This window comes from Spodoptera frugiperda, chromosome 13 (genome assembly GCF_023101765.2).
Source record: "Spodoptera frugiperda isolate SF20-4 chromosome 13, AGI-APGP_CSIRO_Sfru_2.0, whole genome shotgun sequence".
Classification (NCBI taxonomy): domain Eukaryota; kingdom Metazoa; phylum Arthropoda; class Insecta; order Lepidoptera; family Noctuidae; genus Spodoptera; species Spodoptera frugiperda.
In genome coordinates this window covers 10097609-10112532 of record NC_064224.1, presented here as the reverse complement: position 1 = coordinate 10112532, position 14924 = coordinate 10097609, and the positions used below count along the sequence as shown (strand labels likewise).

General features: G+C 38.4%; 2 protein-coding genes across 7 annotated transcripts in view; one reads left to right on the top strand and one right to left on the bottom strand.

Moving 5' to 3' along the window:
• LOC118270737 (complexin) overlaps positions 1–10262 on the top strand; it is a 218712-nt gene extending 208450 nt beyond the window's left edge. For all 6 annotated transcript variants that reach the window (XM_035586497.2, XM_050698119.1, XM_050698118.1 and 3 more), the window contains 2 exons: positions 5230–5362; positions 5446–10262. In XM_035586497.2, coding sequence (XP_035442390.1) covers positions 5230–5362; positions 5446–5519 — 207 coding nt within the window. In that variant the 3' untranslated portion in view covers positions 5520–10262. The remainder of the gene's footprint in view (positions 1–5229; positions 5363–5445) is intronic.
• A 502-nt stretch (positions 10263–10764) lies between these two features.
• LOC118270764 (heparanase) lies at positions 10765–14793 on the bottom strand. Its single transcript, XM_035586532.2, has 6 exons — positions 14544–14793; positions 13771–14168; positions 13312–13516; positions 12621–12852; positions 12103–12347; positions 10765–12014 (listed from the first exon to the last, which is right to left on the bottom strand). The coding sequence occupies exons 1-6, from the start codon at positions 14720–14722 to the stop codon at positions 10811–10813; spliced, it is 2463 nt and encodes an 820-aa protein (XP_035442425.2). The 5' UTR covers positions 14723–14793; the 3' UTR covers positions 10765–10810.
• Between the last annotated feature and the right edge of the window lie 131 nt (positions 14794–14924).

Below are 14924 nucleotides of genomic sequence, written 5' to 3'. Positions count from 1 at the left end.
GGGTGAGGGGTGAGGGGTGAAGGGGTGAAGGCACCTACTTGTGTGCTATGATGCATTTATATGTCTACTTCTACGCATTACATTATTGTGCTGTTAAGGAAGTTCAATAGAAATTGAATCGTACTCATTCGTCACTAGATTGATATTCCTTTGCAGATATTGATTTCATGAATTCTATGTTATTCTTGATATCTCAAGATTACTTTGTAAACCTTACCAAAAATCCAACCAATAATGTCGCCCTTATACCCATATACGGGGCCATAAACACAACAACTCAGTACCTACGACTTTTATTTCCATAAGCGTAAGTATCTACGAGTAAGTACAATCAACTCCTTTTAACCTCGATACGACAGAAAATAAAGTAAATATTCGCTTACACACAAGAAACGCGAAACCATTACATTATAATATGGGCGACGAACTGTAAAAGTCTTTACAGCAATTTTCCGCATGACACACACACACACATACACACACACACACACATGGTATATTATACAGCGTGTGTTTATGTTGTACACATGAACAGCTCGGAGACAATAATGGAGAATAAACGGGCTGTAAAGGGTGTTTTTTGTTGTATAATTTTACTTGTCGCTAGAAGTGAAATGTTTTAGTCAGAGCTTGCTGTCTTTCATAAATGGACATATTCTAAATAAATAGATACATGCAAATTATATTATGTATTATACAAAAAGGGCAGAATTCATAGTCAAAATTTTCGTTATGTTCTTAACGCCTCCAACATTTTTTTCTCACATTTAAACCTTCCCTGTACCACAAATAGTTCAAGACCAAAATCTGCCAAATCGGTCCAGCAGTTCTCGAGTTTTAGCGAGACTAACGAACAGCAAGTCTTTTCTATATTTTTTTTATACAAACCTTCTCCTAACAATAAGGAATACAAAATAAAAACATCCAATTTCGAGCAGGCGTTGAAAAGTTTAGCGAAGTGTATGTGCTTTGTAGTGTATTGTAAATGTAATCCTGTGAAAAAGAGCGCGTAAGATATATATTTAACGTTGATAAGTTTGCGTTTGGCCACCCGCTTATATTCTTTAGTTACGTCAGTTTTTCAATCAATTCTTAGTTACAAGTTACCATCAAGCCGTGCCGTATCTTCCCAAACTTAGCCCTCAGCCGGATAACTATTGAATAAAAACCGTAGAAGCTATCTATCTATCTATACATCTAAATACGAGTACATCCCAGTGGCCGCTCAATTTGTGTCCAGATGAGTTTCATAACACGTTTAGTGCGCCCCACGCGGCAATCTTGGCCAAATTGGAAGGCATCAGAACGGTTAATGATAGTCACGACTTTGATATTCGAAACTTTTATCACTATCCTAAACCTCGTTGTAGATGTTTATTGCTATTTATTGATACTGCTGTTGGTGAACGGAGGCTGTTTTAGTCGTGTAGTTAATTTTAGTTTTTATTTTTAAAAGGGGAAATCATCCAATGACTTCTCACTTCCCTTGACTTAGGTGAGGCAAGAGGGAACGTCAGACTCTTACTGACTAAAAAACCATCCCGTTCCTACTCCTGCTTTTCGAGCCGGAGCTTCGGTAACCCGCTAGGTAGTCCGCAGCTCCGGATCGGCATCAGCCGGCTCTTTAATGTTAACTCGAATGGTTCTAATTTTTATATTAGCAATTAATGTTGAAGTGAAGGCATGACGTGTAGCCATACAAACTAATAATGTGTAACGAGAGTTCAATTAGGTACTCATAACATATTACTAATATAAATAAATAAAAAAAAATACATTTAGTTTAATGAGATTGAACGTTTAAAAACTAAAGAAAAGATAAAGAAATATTTACCTAATTAAATAAGTAATACATAACTGGACTTCCATGGTACTATGATATTACGATGTACTCAAAAACATTTAATAATTACTCAAACCAATGTTTATTTTGTTTATTTCAAAAACTTATCAACAAAGGCCGATTTAAGTAACTATTAAATGAATGTAACGCTAAGATCTATAATAATGTATCTCTTATCAAGAAGAAGAAGAAGAACAGACAGAAGAGAGAAGACCCAGCTCATGGATGTTAAATTGACTCTAGTAGGGAGTCCGTATGTACGCGCGACTCCCTAATCGAGTCAGGTTGACTTCTTTGAGGCTAACACAACGACAGAAGAGAAGAGAAGCAGTAGAATAGAGAAGAAAGAAGAAATAGATTTGTTTGTTAACTTAGTGTTTATTTATTTTACTTATTTATTTATATATGCTTTATTGTACACATTTAAATAGCCTAGGTTATATACATTTTAATTGTGTTTGTATCATCATCATCATCAGCCGAGAGACGTCCACTGCTGAACAAAGGCCTCCCCCTTGGTCCTCCACGTGTGTTTGTATATTCTTTTATAATTATACTTGGCGTAGTGACTAAGTTTGCTACAGTACAGCGTGTTGCAGATTCGATTCTCATTCGAAATAATTGTCTTAAATAACAAACTGTGCTTCATATTGCCTTGCCTTAATTTTTGTTAATCTCACAGACATAAAATATATGTCGCTCACAGGCGGTTAAAGGGTTAAAAATCTGTTTTTCTAAGTTAAAATTTCCAATGAACGAATTATAGAATAAAATTTAAGTTTTAACAAAAAAAGAAGAGGATCTCTTTGCAAAAGTAACACGGGGCAAATCCGGCTATATTTCAAACCAACCTCATTTTAATTAATAACATCCCCGGAGTACCCGGCGTGGGTAAGCCGACGATCATTTAAATCTTGTCCTCCACGTGGTTCAGTTAAAAATATAATCTCGTATTTTGTACAAGAGATGGCGTAATGTGTATTTTGGGACACTACTGTTACTTACGTATAAATGTATGATGTTTGTTATATATACAGCGTGTAACAAAATACCCATATACATCAAGAAGCACTGAAGAATACAGGTTGAATAGAATCTCTACACAAAGTTTCAGCTTAAAATACGATTTTAAATCATACAAACGTGTCACAACACTACAGGGGTCACTTCATAACTTCGTTCCATGAAAACAGGAGTTTAAAAAACCCTTTCCGTATCGTTTGTCATGTTATCTAGAAACAGTGCACTTGGTATGTATACCCCCGTTTTGTTACACCATGTCTATAGTAGTAGGTATGTTTTCAGAATGTACGTAAAATATGTGTATGTGAAAATATGTTATGTGTTATATCATTGTGTCGTGCTATGTTTCAATTAGTAAATACGAGTATTACGTCATTGTAGGCTTCATGGTTGTATATGGACCTTTTTTCTAAATACCTATTGTTGCTATATTTTTTCAATATGTTACATGTCATGTTGTGGAGGCTAAAAACTTTCTTTTATATGTTACTGAATCCATTTCTTGTGATAACCGAGCCAATACTAAAAACTGTACGCCGTTTAGATAGATACGTGAAATATAATTTGAAGTAAAGTCCGTAGCTGTATAAATAGGTACTAAGAAAGGAAAGTCACGAACAATGCGCTTGTTAAAATAAGAATCCTTTTAAAACTACAATAAAATCCAATTTAAAATCAATACGGCAGCCTTCGTGCAATATCTGAGACAACCCTTATTAGATCCCGCGAGGGTTGTCAACCGCAAATTATATCCATTAACAATACTACCCATCCAGCTGACACGACGACATGCTATCCACGGTTAAGAAGAGGACACGGAACATAATTAAATATTTCCTCAAGTAAAATACTAGACATAAAGAAGCTTTTAAAAACCACAATAAGAATCTAATTTAATACCGATACCCGCAAAGCCTCGCTCAATCTCCAGCAACCAGAGACAACCCTAATGAGATCTCCAGAGGGTTGCCAGTGGAAAAAATGCTTTTAAAATTAAAATAAATTCTTCCCAAGACAGTCGGCTGCATGTAATCAATTGGAGATTAAAGGCAAGAGGATTGCTCTGAGCCTTCGCGATGTAATTTTCTATTTTATAATTAAGCCTCTTTGTGTCATCGATTTGAGGCGAAGCCACTCCGAGCGGTTTAGCGGACTGGATTACAATTAACTGGATGTACTTGTGTAGCAATAGGTACTTGTACAATGTACATGTGTGTGTGTGAAGCCTGTTAGTACAATCGGTACTTACTTGAACAATATCTTCACGACATTCATATGACTAATTACTTACATATGTACGTATATAAATATACTTCATTATGAGACATAAGGACGCTTTCGCTAACCTCATCTAAGCTATATCTTAGTTAAGAGTTACTCAACGTAAGAAGTAACAATACTACTTATCTGAATTCTTAAGTTGATGAAAACCAAAATCTTCGTTAAGTGTCACCTATCTTAGCTTAGGGGTTCCTTAAAATTTAAGTACTTTTAAATTTCGACATTTCGTTTTATCCCTCATTACTCGTGACACTACAATGTCTACTACAATACAAAGCAAAGATTACAATCATTGAAACAGACTGCGCTATTACTTTCAAAGACTTTGTCATTCAATATCGCTGTGCAAAGAAAACATCAATAAAGCAACACTAAACAAAAACACTTTGACGACAAACAGTAAAAAATAGCGAAGGCACGGTTCCAGTACATCACAATAAAATAAAGCCAGCATTAGTCCCAGCTGCGGGAATAAATCGAGAGTTTACAGAAAAGGAGCCAATCTATTTGAGTGTGGCAACACAGAGCGTTCAGAAATCGAACGCGCATTCCCTTTGGGAAATTAGGGTTGCCAGCTTGAAGCTTGTTCCGCTGAGCTCCCGTCATAGCTGGTTACGGCGGAATAATATATTAACTACTGGTTTGATGGGATGCAATACTCCTTTGAGCTGCCCTCCGTCCGTGGAGTAAACGAAATCATGCGGCTTTGTAACAGTCAAAGGATTGCTCGCAGACACTATCGCAATCCAATAAGAGTAACTTAAACCAAATAAAGTTGTGGCTAGTTGTTAGATAACTTCAATGTAGTTACGTACATGATTATCTGGACATAAATTGCAACTAAATTATTGAGAACTACTTATATTACTTAATACAAACTTAATGGTAGTTAGCAGACACTTCACAATTAAAATAAATTTGTAGTTATACTTAGCAATATTTGAAGAAATATTACTTCTTTACAAATAACTTTATTTGAAAACAAATGATATTTTCCTGATCGAGTTTATAAATTCACTTAATTGATCAAATTAGAAAATTAATTCCAACATATTGTAAACTTGTTATTTTCTACGTTCCAGTACAAAATCCCGAAGAAGGAGGAGGTGGTGGAACAGCAGCAGGCCGAGCCTGACAACCCCCTCATGAGGAAGAAGAAGACTCCTGAGGAACTCGCGGCTGAAGCGGAGCTTGAAGACCAGGATGAGTTCACCAGTAAGTCGATGTAACTTGAACAACAATCTTAGAGTATGGGCTATTGTTGCACTTTATTAAAATGTGTGTTTCGAATTTTCCAGAACTCAAAAACACCATCGAAACGCAAGTGAACGAACTGAAGTCGCAGATCGAGAGCAAGTGCGTGATGCAGTGAGCGGCTCCCGACCATTGTACAACTATCTGAATACATGATGTAGCTGAGCTAAGGTCATTGTTACGACGATGTTTCACACCCTGTATACACCCCACCACCCACACGAGCCCCGGATAGCGAACAACAAAACTAACATTTCGTTCGGACGTATCAATCATTCGCGCTCAACATTTTTGTAGGAGAGATTCGAATTCTAAATTTTTTCGGAACGTAGTTGGCTAGTGGCGCGTTGGTGCTTGATAATAAGCAATAATATTTTTATACATTCATAAAAAATTTTTGGAAGGCAGCCCTCGATACAACTGTGAAGCGCGTTTCTGAACGTATGGTCAAAAAGTCATTAACTACCGAGCGTCAGAGGAACGCAGTCGTGCACTCGTCAAACAGTTTATATGTTGAAGCTTGTGATATATTGTTATTTAAGTGTAAAGTTGAAATAATATAAATACAACTAGAACGAACGATGTAATCTATTTAAAATGGAAGACAAGTTATTATAAGAAACTCTAGCACGCGTGTAGACAATCGATTACTCGACTATCCATCGCCTCCTCTTCTCTATTTCGCACTTACATTGAAATAACAATGTATTCGGTCTGTCGGTGTATTTGTTTCATCCAAATTCCACGCTTGTCTGACGGTCTGTCTGTTTCCCGTGGTTTACTACGACTCGCTTGAGCTCTTCCACTTTTGCCTCTAAATCTTTTGCATGCGTGCTTATGCAGTGTTAATCTATGTGTCAATGTAATTTCTGTTAGGTGTACATACCTGTAATCGACCTAGCCTTAATATCCACATCGAATATAATAGGTAATTGTTATGGAGGCGCGCGCGCCCGCTGTTGTCCAATACTTTCTTGCATGTTTAATATAAGACTCAATGTTCATTTAGTGTTTAATGTGTAAAATGTTGTAGATAAACAAGTCTCGCGTTGTGTTACCGTCGCGCCGACGAGCGTTGTTCTAATCTAATGTTTTATCGATGTTTTACGCTTAGGTATTAAAGTTAAATAACACATTGTGGTGTGAGCAAATTATTCGAGCGATTGCACCAATCGGAGCGGTTAGGGATGCAGAGTTTGTTATCGACAGAGTTGTTGTTGAATATCTAGTATTACCAGTGAAAGTCTTAAACAAGATCGAGCGGCGCACGCACACAGCGGGTCGATGGGGCAGACTCGAGGGAAGCGCGTAGAGAAGGCAGATCGTGCTAATTGTTCGAACAATGTTGTCCACATAGTTATAAAGCTGCAAATGCAAAAGATTTGTTATCGTCAAAAGCTGTGATATATGAATATAATAAACTAAAGCGCGCAATGCGACGACGCTCGCGCTCTTAGCTTCTTCAATCTTTCAATCTTCAATGTTCGACACGAAACTATCATTGTACCTTCTTGTAGATCGGACCTCTTCGGATTACAATCTCTTCAATCAGCACATCATGTATTTTATATATCTCTGTTATATGTTCACACGCGATGCTCTCTGGCGACCGTAGCTTAGGAAGTTCTCAGTAGACTTGTCTTATAGATCTCATGTGATAGCTGAAGTGGTACATATTATACATGTTGCAAGTTACTGACGTCGATGTTCACCCGTGCACTGTGTCCGTTTACGATAGTTACGACTCACACAAACGTAGCTGTATCCATAGGTTAATTTGTTCATTAAGTACAACAATAAGGACACTGACACCAAACTACATAGTTTAGTTTATATCGATGGCACATCACTGACTAGTCGAGTTGTCGACAGTTAGTCGATACATCGATTCGCAACCAGTCGCATCGCGTGTTAAATACTAAGATTATTTTAGATACTTCACTTACACACTTGATGCTTGCTTATTTTCTTACGTTATATGACGTCCTGTCAATTACACCTACCTTCTCTTCACACATATACTATTCAATATACAAACATGTAAATAAAAAAAGCAATAATTTCAGATTGTTTATTGAGAATGCTACTATTTTTCTGAAGTATAAGAATCGACTATTTTTCGCACTGTACTGCACTCGATATATTATCATAGCTTGTCTCATAGTCCCTTGTTTGGAGCACGCATTACGCATCGCTAACGTAAGGTGGGCATCACTCCTACGGCCCCGTCCGGCCACGTCACTAGAGTAAGGCGTAATATATACTTAACGTTTCACGATGTATGTGTGGTTAGCCTAGGTATTAATATATAACATAGTCGTACCGTATGTGCATGGCAAATCTAGCTAAATGGTTGTATGTAGACATTCAATACAATAATAGTCGTTAAGTCTATTGGACCTGTCTGATGACCAAGTTTCGACAGAATCTATCTTTCTTCATCCTCTCGTGTGTTAGCTAATACTAATCTATAACCTTTGTCTATATCTTCGATCTATCGTAGTGTAGTCTGCGTTCTACGTTGTTGACTCTCCAGTAGCTGATAGTTTAGATAAAATGTTATTTTGGTATAGAGGAGTGTGGACTTACTGTCACTAATTTAAAATTAACGGAACTCGCGGTGGCTGCGCGGGCGCCGGGCCGGCGGCGTGGCGCGGCGCGGCGCACGCGCGGCCCGCGGTAGGTTGCTGCATGCCGTGTGCGCAGTGTGCTCAGCTCTTGGCGTGTTGGTGTCGTTCTCTACTAATTAGTCGCGTGCGCGAGTCGAGCTGTGTGTAACGTAACGTAAGTCGCTTCTATTCTCGTGTATTTAAGCTTTCGATGTTCAGTGTAATAGTTGATAGTGATAACGTTGCTTCACTGCGCCACTTCTTCAGGAATTTGGGTGATATCAAATGGTTGTTGAATTATTTTACGTACGTACTACGGCCGTGTTTCTGCCGTCAATGTTTGCGTTAACGACCGTGGTGATGTAGCTGTGAACACATCGATCTTCGCCCTGTCACCTGTACTCTAACTCTTCACACAACAGTATATTATTGTATTTCTTTTTTATAATATTATAGTGAATTTATAAAGAGGTTTATACAAGGTAGACGTGTAGTTTAGACATAAAGAAAATAATTGTAAAATCAAAATTTTTGAAAAGAATATAAGTAAATGATTTCCGTATATTGATCCCGTAGTGTTAATTTTAAGGAATCCAAGATGTCGCGACCAATTTTTATATGTTTTGCCACGAGGAAGTAATTGATGTAACAGTTGGATATTTTCAAATCTTATGACTCTCATACTCAGGGTAATATACTTATAGTTATCTGTTCATAGTATGATTTAGATCGTTTAGCTATGAAATGTATGACTTTTTGGCCTACGAAGGCTTTACTTACCTTTCTTCTAACCTCTTCCTCTATGTGTGACCCTGACCCAATCGGTAGAACGTCTTGATATTTCACTGTTGTTCTTAAATCCTTAGAGGAGTTATGAAATGGTAGACTAAATAACATTTTATGACATAACTTGTTAAACTTATTAAATAAACTAGCCTATTGATAGTTGCACTAGGTATAATGTAAGGGGTGGTACGTGATGGTGCATTTGTTGGCACGGCCGCTCGCAGGGACACGTGATAATACTAAGGCGGGGCAAATGCATCATTATCTGCGGAGTTACAAAGAGACTGCGCGAGCGCCGGTAGTGCTATCATCTGACCAGAGAGAGCAGACACTTTGAACGAGAGAGTTAGTGAGCGAGGCTACACTGTGCAATACTGTCGTACACTCAAATGATAACCCTACCGATACTCACACATACATACTGTTCGTCGCTGGCAGAGACAAACCAGCCGGTCGGTGATTGCGACAACGTATAGACAATTAGAGACAACGACACTGTACCACACACTCAAGAGCTTTTACACTGAATGCCAATATTTGTTTGTTGTTATCGTTTCAAGCCTCGGCGCAGGAGTTGCAAAGAACTGATTATAAAGTGCCACACACATACAGTAACTGCGCTGACATGGTTCCACAGACTCTGCGCTGTCGGTGGAACGGTTCGATGTGATTCTGAATAGTTTACAAATATATTCCGTTGTTGTGGAGCGCGGCCAGTATGGCACTGTCCGCGGCTCGGTTCTTGTTTGTATATTATAGTTATTGGCCAACACACTAGTTCGTTAGCTTTTAATATTAGTGACATTATAGTGTTAAAATTGCAAGTTTACAGAATGTATAAAATTCCAATGAAACCATTAAGTACTCATATATGAACGGGGTTCATATGTATGTTGTCTTGTTATATTAAAGAAGAAAAGGTTAGTAGTTTATCCACAATTAAATTTAAACTTAGGGATTATGGATGAATAACGAAAAAGGTTATTGTTGAAAAATGTTTTTAGATAATTAAATAAACGGATTGAGCTTCTGTGACACCTTGTTGTTAACAATAAGTTAGGTTTGGTTGCAGTGGCCGCCCGCCGCGGCCATAGTGTCGGCCACCATATATCGGCCATAATGTCGGCCATCGACCTCTGTAACTACTTGGCCAAATGTACAATCGGCCGCGCAGGGTGTGGCTATCTTCTGGCTGTATACAAACTGCCGTAATAAACTCTATTCTTATATAAATAAGGTTAGTTTTCCTTTCACGACTGTATCACTGTAGGACATAGACGCTTGTTCGCTACACTTCGTTCGCCATTACTGTTGCGGAGCATTGTTAATATTTATTTACAAGGTCCCTATTAGTTATTGTATAAAAGTTTAGAGGTAGCCATTTTCATATATGTACGTTGAGTTAAATGTGAAAATGGTTTACCTAACATGTTGTTAAATAATAAATAAACTACATTGTACCACTATTTGTTTGTTTTATTTCACACTAACACACTAAACTGTAACTGTATAATAGCAGCCAAATCGAAATGGTTTTCCATGGCTGTCGCTACAGCGCTTGCTACGGCGTAGCACTGGCTACGGCGCACGTAGCAACACTTAAAAATGGTAATATGACACCAGAACTACCTACTGATATGTAATTATTTGATGAAAATTGTATTGAAGAAGATTTAGAAACAGTGAGAGGCTAAAATCGTCATCTATTATAATGCAGCTAAAAATTTGTGCAAATAAAAATATCTTTATCTTTATCTTTAAATGGTAAGCAGTGGTATAGCTGCAGTGTAGATGAATTCCTTAAACTAAAGAACAAGTATGTTGCATTAGACATAATTTTAGTTCATGCTACCATTGAGAATTTTAATATAGAAAAGCCAAAAATATTTCCATGAAGGGTGAACGTCATGTTTCACACTCAACGATCAAAGGAGGGTAAAGAAAACATTTCGTCATTAAAAATGTACATATAATTATTATTTTAATCACCTATATTAAAGCTAACTTAACCTATTCACTGTATATCATCATCTAACAAATTAACAGCATTCCATACTTTGTTCAGATTCTTATTGAAATCTTCTAACATGTGTAGCATACTTCTCATGGTAGTCTTGATGATTCCATGGTTGGAGTCTGTCACCCTTATAGTGGCACTATCATCAGATACTTCAGTTTTCAAAATAATCCCTTCAGTGGAAACAGTATCACTTTCCATCTGTTCTTCTGAATTTTCGCCAAATTCTTTGTCTAATTTCTTCAGTAGTTTCAATAATTTCGCTTTGTTTTTACCAGTGAGGTCTATTTCATTGTCAGCTGATGTTTCTTCGATGGCGTTGTCAACACTCCTTCTCTTTCTCACTAGAGACTCCAAAATGTTTGTTTCTTCGTCCGACTTTATTTTCTTATCTTCCTTCTTGTTAGTAGTTCTGTCCAGAGTTTCAGGAGTTCTCTTGCTCACATCACTTTTACTTTTCTTGTTAATCTTCTTTAGAAATTCATCACTCTCTTCTGTAAATGTTTTAGTGGTTTTTGGTTTTCTATTCTTTGCTCCAAATATTGGACTGTCCTCTTTCAGTGACTTAAATGACCTCACCTTGGAATATTTCGGATATTTGTTACTTTTTCTGTATATATCTAGTCTTGGTACATTAGACCGAAGTTCCTTCAAATCATTTAACCTCTGCCTCGCTCTTTCCAAGAAATCATCAATAAACGTTCTCGGATTCATATCACGGTCATATCTCTTACTAGTCCTGTGTCTGAAACCATATTTCCGAAGTCTACTTCCAAATCTCGAGTCACTGATATCCCTTTTAAATCTTGTTTGACCCAAATTTCTTTTGAATACATCTTGAATTTTATCTAAGTCTCTATTCATGTCACTGATTCTGCTTCTAAGAGCATTGTTACCTGGTAAATGAGTATCGATATCTTCAAAGTCATATGACAGGTCGGCGATATGTGCGTAGTCATCGAAGTCATCGTTAACTGAACGTTTGACTCTCTGCGTCTCATGTTCAACTGTTTCTGCTTCAACTAATGTTTTATTCTCAATCACATTGTGGCAGGCTTCGATCTTCGTGTTGGCGAGTACCCAGAAACCAAAGGATCTTGCTGGCAGGTTGATGAGAAGGGTTTTGTATGGATGGACCCTTTTCACTATGGGTTTTATGTTGCCTTCGTAGTACATGGGTCTACCGTTTACTACTATGTTTCTGTAATAGAAAACCAAATAAATAAATTAAAATAAAACTCTAATCAAATTCAAATGTACAAATAACATGTTTTCACAAATAATCTTACCCATTATGATCATTTCCCAGAATAAACTGCATAATATCACCCCCCTCCTCCCTCTTGGAGAGTTTGAGCGAGAACCTCGCGGGTTCATTGTCCATGTTCGCTCCAAATAGAGTGACAGCGCCAGGCACCGGCTTGTGGCGCAGCGATGTACAGTGTGCAAAGAGAACTGCTGGTTCTGGGTCCATCTGGATGTTCAGTACTCGTTCACCAACCAGGTTCTTGAATAATAGTGCCATGTAGAAACTCTGCAATTCAATAATTCCTAAATTACTAATAAATCTCAGTATCATCAGACTCGAGAAAGATTACCAGTCTCGGTGTAAATATTTACGATTAAAAAAAAATTGTAGGTAATAATGCCGATGCCAGCACGATATAAAGCAACCGGCTCACCCCATAGACACCGACTCATAACATGAATGACGAAAACGTCTGTCTATTACGCACATAATCCATCATTGAACCAGATCATACCATTTTTTATGTATGAAGATTCTTAGATACTCATTTAAACTCACCAGAGTAGGCTCATACATCTCCTCCTCCTCTAACTCCCGAAAATGTACAGAAAATCCATTTTTAGCTGAATATCCAAGACTGGCCAACCAATCAGCAGCTCGCTCCAAGTCGCTGTGCTGCTTCTGATTGGTCTCCGTCAACCAGAGTGGAGTCTGGCTCCGAGAGAGGAACCGCAGTAGCTTCAGACGATCACGCTCTGTCATTCGCTCCAGTTCATGCGATGAAGAGTTGCTAAAAAGCACAAAATATTATGATAAAATATACTAGACTTCCAGCTTTGGTCATGTAACGCTGAATAAGAGGCAACGGGTTTGATTCCTAATTCATGCAAATGCTTGCCTCGTTGGTCGAGTGCCTCGATCGTGTGGTCGCAAGTGCGGCTGCCGGACAAGGGGTCTCGGGTTCGATTCCCGGGTCGGACAAAGGTTGGGTGTTTTCGGTTTTTCGAAAATGTCTCAGTGGTAGCACGTAGTCTGGAATTGTGCCCAGTATATGGCAATAGGCACACCCCTATTACATGGGACTTATAAGACAAATGGTAAAAAGTGGGTGTACATTGTACAATGGCATTACGTGTCGTAATGTGCACCTCTGCCTACCCCTTTGGAGATAAAAAGGCGTGATGTCATCCAAGTGAGCCTGATGATGAAATATTTGCTTCGATAAAATAAATATAATTAAGCTACATACCCATTCAGCAGCAAAGCATCCATCATATCGTTGGACAGCGTCAGGTAATCCTTGAAGTCACTCTTGGACTCTGCCTGCAGACACTTGGTGACGTCACCGCCCACTACCTTCCACTGTTCCGTGCGACCGGGAGGGAAGGTCTCCGTGATGGCACGGAGGGTCTCAAGGTCGTTCAGGTATTCATCTATCGACTGGTTCCTACATTCTGAAAGGTGTGAGAAATATGTTTAGTAAACTGGTAAAGTGGAAAGTCACTAAGACTAGCATCTACTTTATATCATGGAGATTCTTGGAACGATAATTAAAATAGATCAGAGCGGCGAATGGAGCGTCTTCTGATCTCCCAAAAGGTATTTAAGAATTACATTTACTTCATGAACCGAAATTGATTCTAATGCCTGACTAAGTACTTAAAACGATCTCACTATAGTTTTAATTCAAATACGAGTAAACACTCACCATAACCCAGCTCCCAAAAGATATCCCCAACCTTGACCTTCTCAGCCACGGTCAGGATATTCAGTGCCGTGTTAGGGTCCCACATGCCAGCGGCAGTTCTCTCCTCATTGTTCAGAGCGAAGACCAGGTCGAAGCCAGTGGACTTGGCCCACTGGACAAACTTCCTCCACTGCCTATGAGACACTGCCAAGTTCCTGATTTGGTGGTCATCTTGTTTTTGAGGGACGTCAGTATCAAAGGCCAGGATATCGAAGGTGGACCTGAGGAGATCCTTGTCAGGGACGTTCACGTCGTTGATGGAGATGGTGGTGTTGTGGAAGGTCATGTGCGCGGTGGACGGGCCAGCTATGCGGAGGTAGGATGGTGTTAGTGATGCCGCCATGCAGATGCATTCTTTGCTGTGGGAGAAGAAATAAAAAGGTTAAGTAATAGGTGTTATAAAATGAGTTTGATGTTCAAGGAGTGCTGAATTTAAAGTATAAATTATATTATGGAAACTTCGCTTTGGTTTTATACACTTTCATTCTGTAAGAAATTTCATACAACTTCCATTAATAAAAATGCCGTCGCAACTACAGGCCGGAGAAAGTTTGGGAAGTGAAGTGTCCACTTGTTAGTGCAGAGGAGCTCAAAATCATCAATATTGTCTGAAACTTTCACGAATGTGAAACTAAATGATATTTGCGTTGGAACTCACAGATAGAATGCATCAATTTATAAAATACTCGTCCAACATCTAATTCGTAATTATGTTTAAAAAAAATTGCACATACCTGCTATACTTGTCACTGCTTGAAAACAAATACTTGGGGTCTACAGTGAAGCTGAGGAACCTCGTGTCCACCACATTGACATGCTCCTCTGTGGTTATCTTCACGCTGTAAGTATCAGAACTACACGGACTCAGGTACCGGAGCAGGAGGAACAAGAACAAATGTATTGTCGCTGCCATTTCATTGACTTCGTCAAATAAAATGTTGTCTGTGACGCGTGCAGTTTATATTAACGGCGAAACAGGAAGCTTTGTGTTGCAGTCAAAGTGAGAATTGTTTGTTTTAAAATTTTCTCTGAAGAAATTGACACCCTCCTATTGCATTAGACAGTTTTACTGTTATGAGAGTTGAGTGATTGCATCATAGTATAATAATTGGGCC